Here is a 20,055-nt window from a genome sequence, read left to right on the forward strand (position 1 = left end):
CTTAGCGCTAGTAAACGCCGCCCCATAGTGCTACACTGAGGAACCCTGAGTGTTTTAGTAACCTAGGGAGCTATCAGCTAGCGGTTTGTCCCATGTAGCTTGTTTTAACAAAGCAAACATACAGACTACAGTCTAATATTCTCGCCTTTAAATGGCGAAAGAGCTAGCACTGCGGTTAGCGGCTAATGCTAATACAGCTTCAGCCTTAGTGCTGGAGAAACTTTACTGAAACTCCTGTATAACGCTGTACTTCAGCAGAGTGGCTTTAATGCTCCTTAATACCTGACTGGTAGAATTATTATATTATTAGAATTATTAGAATATTATAGGGTGAAAAAAATGGTAATTAAGCTTCAGTTCTGTCCACTATAGACCCCTCAGCGAGGGAAGCCCTTGTCTCGGACTCGTGGTTTAATCACATGATGACATCTTAAGACATGGGCTTAATATCTGAGTGGAAAAGTCACTCATGATTTAATTATACTCAAAAAAAGTACTGGGACATTACTCTAATGAGATCTCAGAGTAGTTTGGAATTAATTACATTCTCCACCTCTGGTAATGAGTAGTAAGTAATACGAAATCTCTCTTTCTTTGTCTTTGTTTTGTAGCCTGTGATTTACATCTCTCTCTCTCTCTTTCTCTCTCTCTCTCTCTCTCTCTCTCTCTTTCTCTTTCTCATTCTCTCGCTCTCTCTTTCCTATCATAGCTTGATTAAAGTCCCCGGAAAGCGGCAATCTGCGCGTGGTGTCGAGGCCGCTCCCGTCACTCTCCTCAATTAGACTAATTACCCCCTGTTCGCTCGGCCTCTAATCAGTTCATTAAAAACAAAATGGATGGAATTAGCATAAAGAGAGGCGGCTGATTTAGCTGCTGCCACCGCCGGCCCCTCATCTCCTCCCAGCAACACTGATCCCAATGCCTCTGATGATGATGATGATCATCATCATGATCATCATCATCATCAGCATCATCATCATCATCAAGAGCACACTGACGATACGCTCCACTCATATTACCATCCGCCTTAGCTACAGCTAATAGCCTTCAGTGGGAATAATCAAAGTAATACACACGCCATCTATCTGTCTCTCTCTCTCTCTCTCTCTCTCTGCCTTTCCCTCTCTCTTTTTCTTTTCTTTCTCTCTCACACTATAGTATACAAGCTCTTTTCTTTGCTTCCTCCATCCACATTCTCTTTCCCTCTCTTGCAGACAGAAGGCAGAACATGGAAAAGAGTTGAAAGAAATTGAAAGAGCGCTTTTTTTTTATGATCCTGTACTGAATTTAAAACAAAGGCTTTGATTCATTAAATCAGTAAGAATGGAGCTAAGCTAATGCTACGTCTATCTGTTGCATGAATTATTATTTGATCTAATCAGTGATCACAGATGGATACTTGTTGATTAACTTCTTACCTAACTTGGATTCAACTTGACTAGGACTTGTGCTTTGATTTAGATTGTTTTAATCTTTAGACAAGCTTATGATGAACTGATTAGTGACAAGATTTTGACTTTAGATGATTGACTTCAGCTTGTGGTCCAACTTCGACTTGGGCTTAATAGACGTACAATTTGACTTGTGTCGACCTTTTGACTTAACTTGGACTTGTATTTGCCATTTCCTTTTAAGAGGCAGGTGAGCTCTGACTTTGGCGCATTGATATATTAACAGCGCTGCACTTTGTGCGTCTCAGCAGAGGAAACTGACCTGCGAGTTTTGATACTTCTTACTTATTAGATCATCCAAATAAAATATGGAGTAGAAAATAGGAGATAGGATTGAATTTTAGGCCTAGTAAAAAGCAGATGTCCCACACAGAATTACATTACATCAACCAGGAAGTGTGATAGCAATTAGTGCTGTTGCACCTGGCACATCCTGGGAGGAAGAAGACAAGTTACGACCTAACGACCTAGGGACCTGACTTTTTCTGTTCAAATCAATTGTGTATCCTTGCTGTCTGATGAAAAAGCAAGTATCTCCATGTTTGCCAATTTTTAGTTTACTACATAATTTGAACTGAAACACTGTCCCATACACTGTGCCAAACTTCCTTGATGAACGGACCAATAGAAATACTTCAAAATGGCCAGAAATAAGCTCTTTTTACATTGACTTCCATTGAAAGTTTAGAAGGTGTTTTCACTCTCCTGTAAAAGACACTGTAAACCCAGAAGTTGTTTAAACTCAAATGATTTAAGTCTTTTTTACATAAAATTGGATATTTCTGAACAATACTCAACTATTTTGAGTTAGTTGAACATTTGTGGGCACATATACTGTACTATTCAAACTGAGACCTTTGAGTCTTTTCCTTTGGTTTCCATTGTCACAATCTATTTGCATAATGGATGTGTCCAACAGTTTCTGACTAACACTAACCATCAGTGTGTAGTGATTCCCCCTGGGCTACCTTAGAAATAGATCAAGTAATAACAATGTTTTAATTTATGCAAACTTAAGTTTTCATTCCTCATTACTTAAAAAAATGAGCAAACCTACTGCCCTAAAAAAAGTTAAGTAAACTCGACTTATCCGGTCTTACAGTATAACAAAAATAAAAAAGGTAAATCAACTTCCCCTTTAGTTGTAATAACTTGATGTTCTAAGTAAGGCAACCGGTTTCCCGGATAAGTAAATTCAACTTATCCGGGCTTACAGTGTAGCTGTTTTGGAGATACTTGTTTTTCATTGGACAGCGACGGTATGTATTTCCTATAGGTTTGCGTAAAATCATAAATTTCTTATGTGTATGTGTCACCTGTGCTGTATAAAAGCCTGGTCCAGAATTGGCCAATAAGTTTGAAGCTGATGGCTGACCAAGGGTCATCAAACTGTATAAACCTGCTTTTCTCTGAACCTGAACTCTGCTGATGTTTGTGTGTGTGTGTGTGTGTGTGTTTAATGAACGTAGAGCTTATGGCGAACCTATAGGAATGGACTCTGATGATTGACTGTTGACTGTTGTCAGGGTTTTAATCAGTCAGTGGAGCTCCTGTGTTTTCTACCGCCAATTTATTCATAACTCAAATCCGCTGCTTCTTAACTCTTAAAACTGATTTGGGACTTGACTTGTAGTCAGTAACTGACTCTTGGCTCAGCTATCAGGGTTTACTACTATACTATTCACAGTGTCTGCAGCTAATAATGGCGCCACACTAAAGAACCCTGTTACCTGAAGCTAACAGTACACAGGATTATTAACAACATGCAAGCTCTGTAGTTTTAGTAGAGGAGTCTAGTAGAGGAGTGGTGGAGGATAAATAGTGAAACAGTGCAAGCCTGTTGCACCCCTGAAGCCATGGGTGGGCACTGGGAGTTTGGGCCTGTCCTGGATAATCGCTGTAGCCCTCTGAAAGAGTAATATTTAACTTAGCGACCTAATTATTCTTTCTTTATTATTAATCGCTGTAGGCCAGCTTTCATAAGTGTGCTTAATATAAACCAAAAAGTGTCTATTTATCCATTTTTAAAGGCCCAGGGAAGGCGGTGTAAAATATTCAAAATGTTTTTATGATACTAAACTGGAGTTTTTTATTAAACCACCAGGAATGAGACTGAAAAACAAACAAGACCGGGACGATAAAACGAAGTTGCTGATCGAGCCGGTCTGGACGGGGTCCTATTATTCTTCCGATGCTTGATGGACAGCCCTCCATTGGGGACAACTATGACAATACTGAAAGTTTTAACAGTGGGGAAAACCCCGAAAAGATTTGAGAGGTTTGGAGAAGGCTGGGATGGCTGTGGCAGCGACTCATAGCCTGGCATGTTTGTGTTCTACAGCGGGCGAAAGGAAAACGTGAATAAAAGAGAGAGAAAGAGAGCAAGAAAGAAAGAAAGAGAGAGAGAGTAAGAAAGAGAGAGAGAGAGAGAGAAAAAGACTTACCACGGTTTAGTGTGGGAGTGCTGTTGATATCTCCTGCCATGAAAGAGGACTCGGTCTGTTTCCTCACTGTGTCGTTCCACATCCGACGAATTCGACTCTGGAGAACAAACACAGAAACAGAATTAAAAACTTTTGTTTTTGGTTAAGGAGTAAGAGAGTGGGGACAGGTAACAAATGCTATATCTTACTTTTGCAATTAGGTCAATGTACAAAACACTATGCTTAAAAATAAAATGTATTTTAAGGTTATTTTGTGTGCACATTAATACATTTATATGTCATTTCCTGGGGAAATAAATGGCACCGATTCGGCGGTGCATGTTCTATATGCCTGGTGGATACAGAATATATATAGTACTTACTTAAATATACAGTGTGTCAAAATATATGATATTATTGTTTCCCATAGTTATGAATATCTTGTTAATCCATGTAGGACATATTCCAGTTATGTACGTACATACATTTTATTCATATGGGAGATTATTACTACATACCTGTCTGTGTGCAGCCGCATGCCGTGATTGGCTGCTGGTGTAGTAGCGGTTGTTGGCCCTGAGGGCAGAGTTTTTCAAAGAGCCGTGAGAGCTGGTGCTGGAGGAGCGCCCGCAGCAGTACGAGTGACGCAGACACTTACTGTACTCCTTATGGACCTGCACACACACACACACACACACACACACACACACGTAAAATGATCATTACACAGTTACTACTGCCAGACTGTATACAATGACATACTGCAGATTAATACTGCATTAAAATGACTACATTTTTACTACCAGGCTGTAAAACCTGTAAACCCTCCCGATTCATACTGGATTAAACTGACTAAATTTTTACCGCCAGACTGTAAAATATTTAATCCAGTATGAACCCTCATATTCATACTGGATTAAAATAACTTAATTACTACTTCACACTGTTAAAACTCTACACAGATTGAAACGGAATTAAATTGACTACATTATTAACACTGCAGATTCATACTGGATTAAATTTTTTACATTATTACTACCAGACTGTAAAATCTGTAAAACCCTTCAGATTCATACTGAAATAAATCAACTAAATTTTTACTGCTAAACTGTAAAATCTGTAAACACTCCCGATTCATACTGGATTAAATTGACTAAATTATTTCTGCCAGACTGTAAAATCTGTAAACCCTCTAGATTCATACTGGATTAAAATCACTTAAATATTACTTCAGACTGTTGAAACTCTAATCACTGCAGATTAAAACATTAAATTGGATTGAATTGACTAAATTATTAGGACTGCAGATTCATACTGGATTAAAATTACTACACTATTACTGCCACACTTTAAAATCTGTAAACATTCCAGATTCATAGTGGATTAAAATGACTAAATTATTACTGCCAGACTGTAAAATCTGTAAACACTCCAGATTCATACTGGATTAAAATCACGTAATTACTACGGCCCACTGTTAAAACTCTAAACACTGCAGATTGAAACAGGATTAAATTGACTAAATTATTAACACTGCAAATTCATACGGGATTAAAATTACTAATTTATTACTGCCACACTTTAAAATCTGTAAACACTCCAGATTCATACTGGATTAACATAACTACATTATTACTGCCACACTTTAAAATCTGTAAACACTCCAAATTCATACTGGATTAAATTGACTAAATTATTACTGCTAGGCTGTATAATCTGTAAACACTCCCTATTCATACTGGATTAAAATCACTTAATTACTACTTCACAAAACACTGCAGATTGAAACAGGATTAAATTGACTAAATTAGTAACACTGCAGATTCTTACTGGATTAAATTGACTAAATTATTACTACCAGAAGGTAAAATCTGTAAACACTCCAGATTCATACTGGATTAAATTGACTAAATTATTACTGCCAGACTGTATAATCTGTAAACACTCCAGATTCATACTGGATTAAATTGACTAAATTATTACTGCCAGACTGTATAATCTGTAAACACTCCAGATTCATACTGGATTAAATTGACTGAATTGTTACTACCAGACTGTATAATCTGTAAACACTCCAGATTCATACTGGATTAAATTGACTAAATTGTTACTACCAGACTGTAAAATCTGTAAACACTCCAGATTCATACTGGGTTAAAATAATTGAATTACTTCCGCCCACTGTTAAAACTCTAAACATTGCAGATTGAAACAGGATTAAATTTACTAAATTATTAACACTGCAAATTCATACTGGATTAAATTGACTAAATTATTACTACCAGAAGGTAAAATCTGTAAACACTCCAGATTCATACTGGATTAAAATGACTACATTAATACTGCCAGATTGTAAAATCTGTAATCTTCCAGACTCATACTGGATTAAAATAATTTAATTATTACTTCAAACTGTTGAAACTCTAAACACTGCAGATTAAAGATTAAACGGGATTAAATTGACTATATTATTAACACTGCAGATTCATACCGGATTAAATTGACTACATTATTACTGATTAGGTTTGGTCAATTATTACTGCGAACTAAATAAAATTTCAAAACACTGCTGATTCATACAGGAGTAGGATCAATCAATTAATCATTACTGTAAACTAAATACATTTAAAAACACTGCTAATTTAATTCATACTGAATTAAAATTACTCCACTTTCAGACGGCAAAAAAAAAGCCTTTATACACTGCAGATTCATACTGGATTAAATCGCTCAGTTACTACTACTACTGATGACTGTTACTATTCATACTATTCATACTATTCATGCATTCATCATTCATGCAAGATTAAATTCCTCCCTGTTGTATTTTAAATAATTTAAATAAAGACAATAATAAAATCCAAAACACAAACAAACCTATATAAAGTGCATAAATTCACACTGGACTACAGTCACTCAACAGTTACTACTGGCAGAGATACTGAAGCAGATCCCGAGACAGGAAGTAGACGCACCTTCTTCTGCAGGGCGCAGTGGAAGATGAAGATGAACATGCCCTGGAAGGCGTTGAAGGTGGTGAAGAGGTAGGCCATGGTGACCGTCTTCTCGTTGATGAAGAGGAGACCGAAGGCCCAGGTCAGGCCCAGGAGGAAGAGCAGGGCGATGGCCCCCAGAGCCCAGGACCTGAAAGAAAACAGGCAAACAGGAAGAGCACTCATGAGTCATGAGCTCAATCCCAGCTGGCAGAGGTTCAGTATTATCACTGTTACTCTTGATCAAGACAATAAAGGGCAGGAGTAGAGTAGCCTGTAGCCTGTAGCCTCTCAGTCACATGACAGCAGAACGGATAAGAACATCTCCCAAACGTACAATAATCTGATAAATGATCAAATATCGAGCCCCTATATAGAGACAGACTTCAACACTGTGTCACTATATATTTTTATATTATATATCTTTATATACAGTATACAGTATCGCACAAGAGTGAGTACAACCTCATATATTTCCTAGTGAAAAAAGTGTATTAAAGTATACTAAACATTATTATTATAAAGCTATAGTGCACTAAAGTGTTCTTATAGACACATTATTATTAATCAATATATTTAAAGAGCGCTAAAATGTAACAACTTTTTTTTTGTACTTATTATACATTAATTACAGTCTAAAAATAAAATAGTACTAAAGTCCTATTTAAACTGTGCTAAGTGTACTTAACTGTACTAAAATAGAACTATTTTAAATATACTTTTAAGTAACATTTAAACATTGAAACTACTTCATATATTTAATCCCATATAGTTTAAATATGCTTACAGTAAAATTATAATACATTTAATTAATGAGTATCACAACTGTATCACTGTATGTTTATTATACACCAGGTCAATTAGAAAAGCACTAAGAATTGATTTTATACTTCGTTGGGTATAAAAATATATATATACTTTAATATAGTGTACTACAATTTTTAGCATGTTACAAATTTACTTAAACATTTTTTAAATGTAGTCATTTAATTTACTTTACTTTAAATGTTTGAACTACTGTAAAGCTGTTATTTTTTAACACACTTTGCTAAAAATGTACGTATATAAAGTATATTTGGAAACAGGTATTTTAGAAGTATATTAAATAACATTAAACTAAAAGTGTACTTCATAGTAGTCTATTTTTTTTAAACACACTATATTGTACTTTTTTAAAAGTATGATCAAAGTTTACTTTTAAAATTTGATGGAAGCCTAATATTAATGTATTTTTAATATATTTTAATTAAGAAAATACATCTGTCAGTATATTGACAGCAAAGTTAGACATTTCTTAATATGTTTTAAGTACAATTAAGTATATATATATATATTTTTTTTTACCAGGGTTTGTAAATATTTAACACTGAATATATTAATATAATGTAAAGTAGTCAGTGTACAGCTACAATATAACAGTGTAAATTTGCTGTGCCCTCAAAATAACGCAAAAAAACACAAAGCTATTAATGTCTAAACCACTAAAAACAAAAGTGAGTACACCCCCAATTAGCCATTTTCCCTCCTTGGTGTCTGTCATATGATTCATTAGTATTTTAAGTAAAATATATACTGAGATACTGTATGTACTTATCTGCATAACTATAATTATACAACTTATATACAATAAGAGGAAATAAGAAATAAGAAAAAACTCAATTGAGTGTTCTATTAAACAGTGTATACAATATATATATATATATATATATATATATATATATATATATATATATATATATATATATATATATATATATATATATATACACAGGGGTTGGACAATAAAGAGTTGAGGTGCACATTGAATTTGGTGGTTTTATGTTTTGTGGATACAATCCGGGTTAGCACCCGTACATCCCTTTTTCAGACAGCTTCCTCTTACAGATTCCACAGTTAATCCTGTTGGATGTGGTTGGTCCTTCTTGGTGGTATGCTGACATTACCCTGGATACCGTGGCTCTTGATGCATCACAAAGACTTGCTGTCTTGGTCACAGATGCTCCAGCAAGACGTGCACCAACAATTTGTCCTCTTTTGAACTCTGGTATGTCACCCATGATGCTGTGTGCATTGCAATATTTTGAGCAGAACTGTGCTCTTACCCTGCTAATTGAACCTTCACACTCTCTCACGCTCTTACTGGTGTTTCCTTGTCCTCCTTTTATTGTCCAACCCCTGTAAGAACTGCATGTGTTAAGACTGTATAAACCAAACTCTTTTAGTTAAAAAAAAAAACACATTGATTGGTTTTCCATTGGTTGCTGTGCTGCTGTTTTACTCACTTGATGTTGTCCAGGCGGCTGGAGTCGGGTTTGAGGGCCGAGGAGTTGCACACCATCTTATGCAGAGTGACCATCAGAAACACCAGGTTGAGCTGGGGGCAGGAGGCAGGTGTTAGGCAGGAGGCAGATATTACAGAGAGGCTAATCTAAAACACACAGCGTTCCGTAATGCGATGGCTTTTTGTACTGTAGGGCAGAGCGTCGTAATACTGTTCCTGTCAGCAGACTGCGTGAGGGATTACGAGCCTCCGTAATGTAGTTACATTATTTATTCCATACCGCCTTTCTGTTCCCAACATCTACCTATTTCTCCTCCATTTTACAAAACGTACTAAAAGATTACAGAGACGGGGGAGAGAGATGGATTCTGGAAGGCGCTCGGTGTAAAAGTGAGCCTGGAGTACTTCAGCGCTTTTCTGAAAATGAGAAAAGGTGGAAATCTGATACACGGCTTATAACATATCGTCGCTGTCCAATGAAAAGCATAATTTTTTTGGAGAGAGAAGAAAAGTCCTAACTTCCAATGGAAGTCAATGTAAAAAAAAAAAAAAAAAAGAGTTTATTTCAGGTCATTTTGAAGTATTTCTATTGGTCCGTTCATCCAGAAATTTGGGCACAGAATAAGAGTATATGTAGTAAACTCAAAAACGAGATTCAAAAATGGAGATTCTTGTTTTTGATTGGACATCGATGATATACGCATATATATATAATTGAGAGTTGGACATATAGAGTGGCGTAAAAAAAAAGTATTTGCCCCCTACAGATTTTTTTTGTTGATACTGATATTTTTTTTCTGATTATCAAACTAACTTTTAGACTATCAGACAAAGATAACCTGAGTGAATACGAAAAAAGCTATTTTTATTTATTTATTTTTTTTTATTAAAGGAAAAAAAAAAAAAAAAACGATCCAAACCATCAATCTAGTGCTGTGTGAAAAAATGATTTGCACCCTAAACCCAATAACTTGGTTGTGCAACAACTGCAATCAAGCTTTACTGATAACTGGCAACGAGTCGTTCACATATATGTGGAGGTGAATTTTTGGCCCGCTCTTCTTTACAGAATTGTTTTAATTTAGCCACATTGGAGGGTTTTCAAGCATAAACATCTTAGTGAACTTGTTTGCTTGTTTGTGTGTTTTGGGTCATTGTCCTGTGGCAGAACCCAAGTACACCTGAGCTTGAGGTCACGAACAGATGGTCAGATATTCTCCTTTATGATTGTCTGGTAAACATGGAAACATGGATTCCTGGTTTCATCTATTAAAGCAAGTTGTAGGTTCACATACTTTTCTCACTAACAAATATGTGATATTGCATAATTTACCTCAATAAATAAATGACCAAGTATGATATTATTGTCTTATTAGTTTAACTAGGTTATTTTTTAGGATTTCTGATGATGTCTTAGGTCACATTTACGCAGAAATATGGAAAATTCAAATGGACAAACTTTCAAGCACCATTAAATATAAGAGAATTCCTTATATTATGTCGTATATATATATATATATTTCAATATTTCAATATTTCTGCATATATTCGGTTACATATCATATATCTGAAATCTATATAGATTTCTGTAGGGTCAGAAATTGAGAGAGAGGACAATACCATGATAACGAAGGACACAGGGCCAATAAAGCTCCACACGAAGTAGTTATCCACCCGCAGCCAGCACCTAAACACACACACACACAACCAGAGAAAGAGAGATAGAGAAAAAGAGCAGAATGAGACATCATCTTCCGTTCTGTCATCCATCATATCGCAATAACAGCTGTAACCCAGCGTGCCACATGCAGCTAATTAATCACAGCCAACAACACGTTTATTGCTTCTGAAAAAGAGGAGCGTTTTATCGATTATTAAAGCACTCGAAACGAGGCCGTCTTATCTTTCTTATCTTTAAAACGATATTACTGCCGGGCCAAATATATTAAGTTTTTTTGTTTTTTTTGTTTTGTTAAGCGTATCTCTCGTTGTCCGAGAAAAAAAAAAACAAAAAAAAAACTAAAGGCAATAAAGAACTAATAAAAGCGGAGCTGATCGTTAGGCTCCGTTTTTAATCATTAGCAGACTGGAGTCAGCATCTAATTTTCTGCACAGTAGTCAACACTCTGAAGACTACAGCTGTGCTGCGCTTGAAAATAAGCACATCGACACACGCACTCGCAAACACACACTCGCGTGCGTGCGGCGCACACCCACGAGAAAACGCATTAATTAAGAATGTTTTTTTTTCGCTTAACTTGTCTCACCCGTTCACAGAATGACCCTGGAACTAATATAAAAATAAATATAAAAAAATAAATAAATAACTGAATAAAAGAAGGGAATGTAACGCGCGCCCGCCGCAGCTTTTTTTCATAACGACAAGCTCATAGCGCCAGAAATAGCGAGGAAGAGAAGCCATTTAGCTCCGTACCGAACTGATATTGGCAATAAATCAGGCATATTTCCCCAGCGAACGCAGCGGATAAACCACACGGCTCTTTTTCCTCCCCTCCCGCCTCGCCTCTCTCAGGGACGACCCACCGGAACGCCTTTAAAATGACTTTCGCGATCGCTTAATGACGCTAAACGCTTTCCCGACGGGGGGCCGACGGGGGGCCGGAGGGGTGGCTGGAGGAGTGTGAATGGGGCCGCTTCACACTTACGCTTTCTTGGTCCCGTAGCTGCGGTAGTCGATGGCCGCCGAGATGCCCACCACCAGCGCGGGGAAGCAGTAGCCGCACAGGTAGTAGTACTTCTTCCGCGAGTACTCGCTCTCGAACACCTCCACTAGCATCAGGTACAGCTGCACCCCCTCCAGACACAGCCAGGAGAAAGCGGCCAGGAAGAAGAAGTGCAGCAGCCCGGCGAAGATGGGGCACGCGATCTAAAGAGTGAGAGAGATAGAACACAAATCAAACACAGATTAAACACAAAAGACCATATTAATTTGACGTAAAACAAAGATAACAGCTGACCTTGACTTTTTAACATCAAGCATTAAATACCAACATTAAATTGATATTACCACATTTTTTCCACTATAAAGTGCACTGTATGATTAAGACACATTATGCTACACTAGTAAGGAACAGGGGTGTCGCCATGTTTTCCTTCTAATACTAAGTTAAGTAAAGCTAAGCTATGAAAACAAAACTGTAAAGTCAAACGAGTGCTGCATGTTAATCTACACAGATTTCTCCTGAAAACGGTTAATCTGGGTGAGTAAAGCACTTCTATTTATTTACAGTACGCTTAGAGTTCATTTCCAGATTTCCACTAAGGCTGGGTGCAGCAGCATTAGCATTAAAAGTAGCCATGTTTAGCGGTAGTGTTCCGGTAAGCCAGAGTGATATTAGCTAGCTAGGTTCATCTCACGTAGCTTCTTTTAACACAGTAAAAGCGCAGGCTACAGTAGTCCGATATACTCACCTCTGAATGGTGAAAAAGCGAGCGATAAGTGCGGTTAGCAGCTAATGCTAATGCTGCTCCAGCAGTGCTAGCCAGGGTTAGCAGCAAGCTATGTTCCGATATAAATATATTCGCCTCTGAATGGAGAAAGAATCAAAGCAATGTTGGTTTTGACAGATAAGTCACTGGAATTGGAATTTCATTGGAATATCAATTCAACGTTGTTTTTTGACGGACATGCAACTTCGATTTCCATTTAAAATTCTACCCAGTGCTCAACATCTGTCCAACTTTACATTGCAACTTTATGTCCGCCAAGTGTTGGTATCTGACAGATACATGTCCTTGATTTGCCACCAAACTTTAACGTCTGTCTAATGTTGAAGCTTGATGTCAAACCAATGGTTGGATTTAACAGATAAGTCACTTTTTTTCTCCAAAATCTTCTTCAGAATCAAACATCTGTCTAACGTTGGAACACGATGGGTTTGACAGATGTCAACATCTGTCCAACTCAACGAAACTGATGTCAACAAAACTGAGTTGAATTTAGTTGAATATGTGACTTTGATTTCAGACCAAAGCTGAACATCTGTTTAAGTTTGGAACTTGATGCCAACTTAGTTTTGGATATTATGACTTTAATATTAAACAATTTCAAAATTGAATCTTCCAAATAGTCTAATGTTGAAAATGAATGTCAACCCAATGTTGGATTTTGATGGAAATCTGACTTCTAATTCCATTTGTTCCGATTCAACTTCAGTACAATGTTGGAACTTAATGTCAACACAGTGTTGGATTTCAATGGATTTCTTACTAAAGTGATCAATCCTTCCAACATCTGTCCAACATTGTCATTTTTTGTCAGCCAAGTGTTGGTTCCTTACAGATACATGTCTTTGATTTCCCACTAAACTACAATGTCTGTCTAATGTTGAAGCTTGATGTCAAACCAATGGTTGGTTTTGACAGATAAGTCACTTTTAGCTTCAACATCTGTCTAATGTTGGAACATGATGGGTTTAACAGATGTGTTACTTTGATTTCCAGCCATGGAGTGTCAACATCTGTCCACATCTGCCCTGTCAATGGACTTGGTGTCAATGAACTTGATGCCAACCTAGTTTTGGAACTTGAAGGATATATGACTCCAATTTTTCGAACAATTTCAAAATTAAATGTCAACCCAATGTTGAATTTTGACGGGAATACGACTTCAAATTCCAATCAAAATTCAATTTCAGGACAATGTTGGAACTTAATGTTAATGCAGTATTGAATTTTAATGGATATGAGACTTCTAGCTAACGTTGGAACCATGGTAGTTTTTTTTTTGACAGTCATCTCACTTTGGTTTCTGACCAAAGCTCAACATCTGTCCAACATTGGGACTTTTTTGACTGATATAGTCCTTGATTTCCCACTAAACTTCAACATCTGTCTAAAGTTGAAGCTTGATATCAAACTAATGGTTGGTTTTGATGAGCATGCGACTTCAAATTCAATTCAAAATTCAACTTCTGTCCAATGTTTGAACTTAATGTCAACCCAATGTTGGATTTCAATGGATATGTGACTTCTATCTAACTTTGGAAGTTTATGTCAGCCAATGTTAGTATTTGACGACATACAACATAAGCTTAATGTCTGTCTAATGTTGGAGATTGATGTGAAACCACATCAACAATGTTGGTGTTTGAGAGATTTGCAAACTTTCGGTCTAACTTCTATCTGGCGTCGGATTGTTGTCCTGTGCATTCTGGGCATGATAATTCTAATAAAGCCCGAATGAACTGCATCAAACTAAGAAGAGAGAGAGAAACCGAGAGAGGGAGAGAGGGAGCGAGAGACAGACAGCCAACCAGACAGACAGACAGAAGAGGATTAACATGTGTAAAATGATGTAAAGCCCTGATTATTTGTTTAAAGGATTACAACACAATTGGAAGCGAGGCAATCAAGTAGCTCTATTAAGACTCTGCGAGTACAAACACGGCTCACAGCTGGAGTCTGACGGCTCTCTTGAAGAAAGACGGCGTTTGCGTCTGATAGAGAACGATCAGATGCGCCGGCGAGACAACCCTGAGTACTGCTACAAGATAATCTGCCGCGCCGCTCGCAGCCCGACGCTTGATAAGTATATTAACCTCTCTTCTGACCTACATTACGGCCTTTTCTGCTTCTGCGTACTCTTCTGCTCTCGCTACTGTGCACACACAGCTTATATAATCTCCATAGAAAAGCTCTGACCGACAGAACCTGGCAGCTGCACAAGAATTTATAAGCGAGCGGCATGAAGTCCTTTAGCAGCATTGTGCTCTGGAGCTGGGGAACTGCATTCTCTGGAATGATGATGGAGCTGCTGTACATCTAGCACCTATAAAATGGACTGGAGAACCAACATCAGTACCTGACTTCATTAAAGGACCAATATGTAACAAATTTTCAGTAGTAAATGATAAAATGATCAGGATGTATCATCAGATACTAAGGAAAAATGTAGGAAAAATTAGTTAATCACATGTGGGGACAATCACTTTTTCACAAAGGGCCATGATATGGTTTGGATTGCTTTTTTAACCTTAAAATCATTTCAATTACCCAACCCACTCATTAGGACTCCCCCTATCACTAGTAATGCCCCAACACACCAGGAGGGTGAAGACTAACACATGCCTCCTCCGATACATGTGAAGTCAGCCACTGCTTCTTTTTAAAACAGCCAGCGCACTTGGAGGAAAGTGCAGCGACTCGGTTCTGATACATCAGCTCACAGACGCCCTGTGCTGCGGACATCACCCTAAGAGTGATGTGGGGAGAGAGCGCCATCTACTGTACCCACCCGGAGGGAGCAGGGCCAATTGTGCTCCCTCTGAGCGCCGGCAGCTTGATGGCAAAGCTGCATGAGCAGGGCAAAGCTTCGAACCTGCAACCTCCTGCTCATAGTGGCAGCGCTTTAGACCGCTGGACCACTCGGCGCCCCATCAGCCCATCCTCTTAAGTAAAACTCCATGATCGGTCCCAAAGCTTTAGAAATGACTTTGTAACCTTTTTTTCAGACATAGATAGAAAGATGTTAATGACTTTGTTCTTTAGTTTTTGTTCTTCAGATTGGGGTTCTTGGGTTTTAAGACCTTTATCTGCTTTATGTTGTCAGACAGGTTCTATTTAAGTGATTTCTTGATTCTACAGGTCTGGTATTAAGGGAAAAATGTAGGAAAAAATTTGTTAATCACGTGTGGTTAATTCATGTGGGGACAATTACTTTTTCACAAAGGGCCATGATGGTTTGGATTGCTTTTTTAACCTTAATATCATTTTTTTTCTCCTAATTTTTCCCATTTTCCCCCCAATTTACATGGTCAATTACCCAACCCACTCATTAGGACTCCCCCTATCACTAGTAATGCCCCAACACACCAGGAGGGTGAAGACTAGCACATGCCTCCTCCGATACATGTGAAGCCAGCCACCGCTTCTTTTCAAAACAGCCAGCGCTGATACATCAGTTCACAGACGCCCTGTGCTGCGGACATCACCCTAGGAGTGATGTGGGGAGAGAGCGCCATCTACTGTACCCACCCGGAGAGAGCAGGGCAAATTGTGCTCCCTCTGAGCGCCGGCAGCTTGATTCTATTTAAGTGATTTCTTGATTCTACAGGTCTGGTATTAAGGGGAATATTGTTTGAATTGATTAATTCATGTGGGGACATGAATGCTTTGGATGAATGCAATGTGGGGGGCCATGATGCTTTAATATCATTTTAAAATCATTTTAAAAGTGCTTAAAAAAGTAGAAAAAAAACAAAAAAATGACAAAAAAAGCAAAACATAAGAAATTTGGGTACCACTTTAAAATTAGGCTTCCTTTATAAAAGGTTTATAAATGGTTTACAATTAGTTTATTAATAGTTACTAAATAGGTTGCAAATTACTTACAAATCATTAATAATCAGTTATAACACATACCATGTAGAAAGGGCAACAATGACCTGTTGTTTTGCCAAATAGTGAACCCACAGCCATCTATATTGTTGCCCTTTCTATGTATGTGTTATAACTGATTATTAATGATTTTTAAGGCATTTACAACCTAATTAGTAACTATTAATAAACTAATTGTAAACCGTTTATAAACCCTTTATAAAGGTAGTCCTATTTTAAAGTGGTATCAAAATATGTAAGGGGCAAATACTTTTTCACTGCGCTGTATTGGTTCCATTGGTGTTTTCCTCTGTACATGAACAGGTTTCCACAAAGCTTCGGCAGCTTCTGATGATACAGGTCAACAGGACGGACAACGGGATGAGCCAGTGATCGGCGGGACTCACGTGGTACTGCGTCTTGTGGATGCCGATGAGGAAGAGGAGCTCGGCGATGAAGAGGTTGATGCAGAGGTTTTTGTGGATGGTGTTGCGGTCGGTCTGCAGGCCTCTCAGGAAGCAGAAGGTGGAGATACAGATGGCCAAACAGACCAGGGAGATTACGATGCCGACCCACGTGATCACAAACAGCAGCAGCTCGTGCATCTGACCCGGATTCTGCAGGAGGAAGAGAGAGAGAGAGAGAGAGAGAGAGAGAGAGATGGAATATAAGCCCATTATATGAAAATGGCATAAACTCATAGGAAGCCTAAGGCGGAGAAACTTCTACAGGGGACGTATGAACATCCAGAAAATGTCAAACTGACATTGCTGTGGGTTTGTGCGGTTGGGTGAACCGTGTGTGTGTGTGTGTGTGTGTGTGTCTGTGTGTGTCCTCACATTTTTCCTCTGAGTATGCACTTAGAAAGCAGGTGAGCTTTTAGGTTGGAGAAGCAGCTAAAGAAGCAGGTGCTGCATCAGTGTGTGTGTGTGTGTGTGTGTAAGTTTAAGTGTGTGTGTGTGTGTGTGTGTGTAGGTGTGTGGGTGTGTGAGAACATGTAGTTCCACTGCTCTACATCTCTCTCACAGTGCTTGGGGGGCATTGTGCCCCTCGATGACAATGCTTTTCTATGTAGAGGTCTAAATGTATGTGTGTGCGTGTGCGTGTGTGTGTGTGTGTGTGTGTGTGTGCGTGCGTCAGCAGCGTTTGCACCTTAACGAAGCTGAATTCACAAATTAGTGCCCAGATACGTTTTTGCACATATAGAGCAGAGGTGTAAAAGAGTAGTGTGGAAACTGCTGAACATAATTTTGCACTTTTAAACTTTGCATCTGAATTTTCAGCGGTTTTTGACAAGTTTTTGATAAGCTGAAAATTGTCGAAGAACGGAACAATACAAAAGCTGTTAAACATGGGGGTGGAAGTATCATGTTCTGGGTCTGTATTGCTGCTAGTAGAAAAATCTTGGAGATTTTAAATTAAAGCCAGTAGGCCTATATTCTCACACGGACGCACAAAAGTTTCTCTAAATTTCCTCCAAAAATGTCATTTTGATCTGGTGTCACTCTGCCAACCAATCACAACCCTCCTTCCTTCATATAGCTCTGAAAAAAAAAAACTTCAGTTTCTGAATTAGTTTCTGCAATTTTACTATTTTAATAGAGTATAATATATTTGAGTAAAATGAATATTGTTGTTTTATCCTTTTAAACTACACATAACATTTCTCTCAAATTCCTAATAAGAATATCGTCATTTAGAGCATTTATTTGCAGAAAATAACAGAAAATGGCTGAAATAACAAAAAAGATGCAGAGCTTTCAGACCTCAAATAATGCAAAGAAAACAAAACAGTTCATATTCATAAAGACATTATGTTATATTTAAAAAAATCAGAAATCAATATTTGGTGGAATAGCCCTGTTTTTTGGTTTTTAATCATAGTTTTTTTTTCATGCATCTTGGCATCATGTTCTCCTCCACCAGTCTTACACACTGCTTTTGGATAACTTTATGCCTTATATCCAGAGGTTTTCAATTTGGCAAAATCAAAGAAACTCATAGTTTTTTTTAAGTGGTCCCTGTATTATGTATGTATGTATGTGTGTTTAAACATGTGTGAGTGTGTGTGTGTGTGTGTGTGTGAGTGTGTGTACCTACATTGGACTCGTGCTGCACCATGAGCACAGCGAAGTTGGTGAGGTGTGAGCAGGAGCAGGTGGTGTGTGTGCTGTTGGTGTCCAGCAGCCTGCAGCCCTGAGACGACCACTGGCCCGTCATGGAGCGCTCTGAATAATTCCAGAAGGAGCAGTTTGGACTGAAGTGGTTCTCCATCTAAAAGCAGAGGAACAGAGATCATTTTTACTATAATTCTTACTGTACAATAAATAGTGAAGCCAACAAAATAGAATACCATTGAAAAGTTACTTTATTTCAGTGATTCGGTTCAAAATGTGAAACTCATATTATATAGATGTAGATAGAAGATATAGATTTATTCATTTTATTGTTGATGACTATGGCTTACAGCCAATGAAAACCCAAACATCTGTATCTCAAAAAAATGAATATTATATGTGTGGTCCTATATTATATAAGTCCTGCTGAAAAATGAAATCTACATCTCCACAGGAGTTGTCAGCAGAGAGAAGCATGAAGTGCTTGATAATACAACACAGTGGATCAACACCAGCAGATGATTAGCATGTCTCTCCAAACCACAAATCACTGATTGGTGGAAACTTCACACTAGACCTCGAGCAGTTTGGACTGTGTGTCTCTCCACTCTTCTTCATCCAGACTCTGCTCCCTTGACTTACTTTAAATGAAATGTAAAATTTACTGATGATCAGTGATGGTTTGTTTGGAGAGACATGCTGATCATCTGCTGGTGTTGATCCACTGTGTTTTATTATCAAGTCCAAAGTCTGATTATGTCTGATTGTGATTAAATTTAGAGAAGTATAAACATATACCATTCTGACTCCCTATTGGTTTATACTGTGATCCATCACACCTGCACACAAGCTTCTTTAATATATTTACATTCTACTAAAATACATTCATTTTCAATGGACATATATGCAGCTGAAACACTAGGGAGTCTAGTGCATCCCAAATTTATCATCATTAACATTTTAATAATATAACATTATAGTCGTTATGGCTTTTAGAAAATGTTATTTGGAGAGGGGGTGTAGGGTTGTCCACTATAGGAGTTTTTGTCTTTAATTACATTTTTTCCCCTTACATTACTTTTACTTTTATACTGTAAGTAGTTTTGAATCCAGTACTTTTACACTTTTACACAAAGAGAACGCTTAAGTTAATACTTCAACTTCTACAGAAGTATTTAAAAACTTTTGTACCTATATTTCTACCTTTAATGGCGCGCCGGACTGCCGCTACTTACCAGTATCACCCCTTTTGGAAAAGGCACTTGACTACCAGTTTACAGTCCAGATACTGGTCACATCCAACATCCAGATGTAGACCTGAGTCCACACGTCTTCCCAACAATAGCATGTAGAGATTTACTCAATCTGAAATATTGGACTTCCACCAAATACAGCTATTCAGACCCAAACTACCTCACACAGCGCACCTGATTGGCTCAAGCGCATTAATGA

General features: G+C 37.9%; 1 protein-coding gene and 1 long non-coding RNA gene across 2 annotated transcripts in view; both read right to left on the reverse strand.

The window, feature by feature from the left end:
• Nucleotides 1-20,055, reverse strand: part of LOC125799309 (uncharacterized) — a 637,314-nt gene that overhangs the window by 100,858 nt on the left and 516,401 nt on the right. The gene's annotated exons all lie outside the window — the stretch shown is intronic.
• Nucleotides 1-20,055, reverse strand: part of adgrl1a (adhesion G protein-coupled receptor L1a) — a 313,378-nt gene that overhangs the window by 14,015 nt on the left and 279,308 nt on the right. Inside the window, exons 15-22 of the mRNA XM_049475750.1 lie at nucleotides 18,587-18,760; nucleotides 16,894-17,103; nucleotides 11,815-12,035; nucleotides 10,769-10,835; nucleotides 9,150-9,241; nucleotides 6,850-7,018; nucleotides 4,393-4,548; nucleotides 3,896-3,992 (exon numbers count right to left, since the gene is read on the reverse strand). Of these exons, the coding sequence (XP_049331707.1) occupies nucleotides 3,896-3,992; nucleotides 4,393-4,548; nucleotides 6,850-7,018; nucleotides 9,150-9,241; nucleotides 10,769-10,835; nucleotides 11,815-12,035; nucleotides 16,894-17,103; nucleotides 18,587-18,760 (1,186 nt within the window). The remainder of the gene's footprint in view (nucleotides 1-3,895; nucleotides 3,993-4,392; nucleotides 4,549-6,849; nucleotides 7,019-9,149; nucleotides 9,242-10,768; nucleotides 10,836-11,814; nucleotides 12,036-16,893; nucleotides 17,104-18,586; nucleotides 18,761-20,055) is intronic.

The sequence above is a fragment of the Astyanax mexicanus genome, chromosome 3 (genome assembly GCF_023375975.1).
Source record: "Astyanax mexicanus isolate ESR-SI-001 chromosome 3, AstMex3_surface, whole genome shotgun sequence".
In the NCBI taxonomy this organism is placed as follows: domain Eukaryota; kingdom Metazoa; phylum Chordata; class Actinopteri; order Characiformes; family Acestrorhamphidae; genus Astyanax; species Astyanax mexicanus.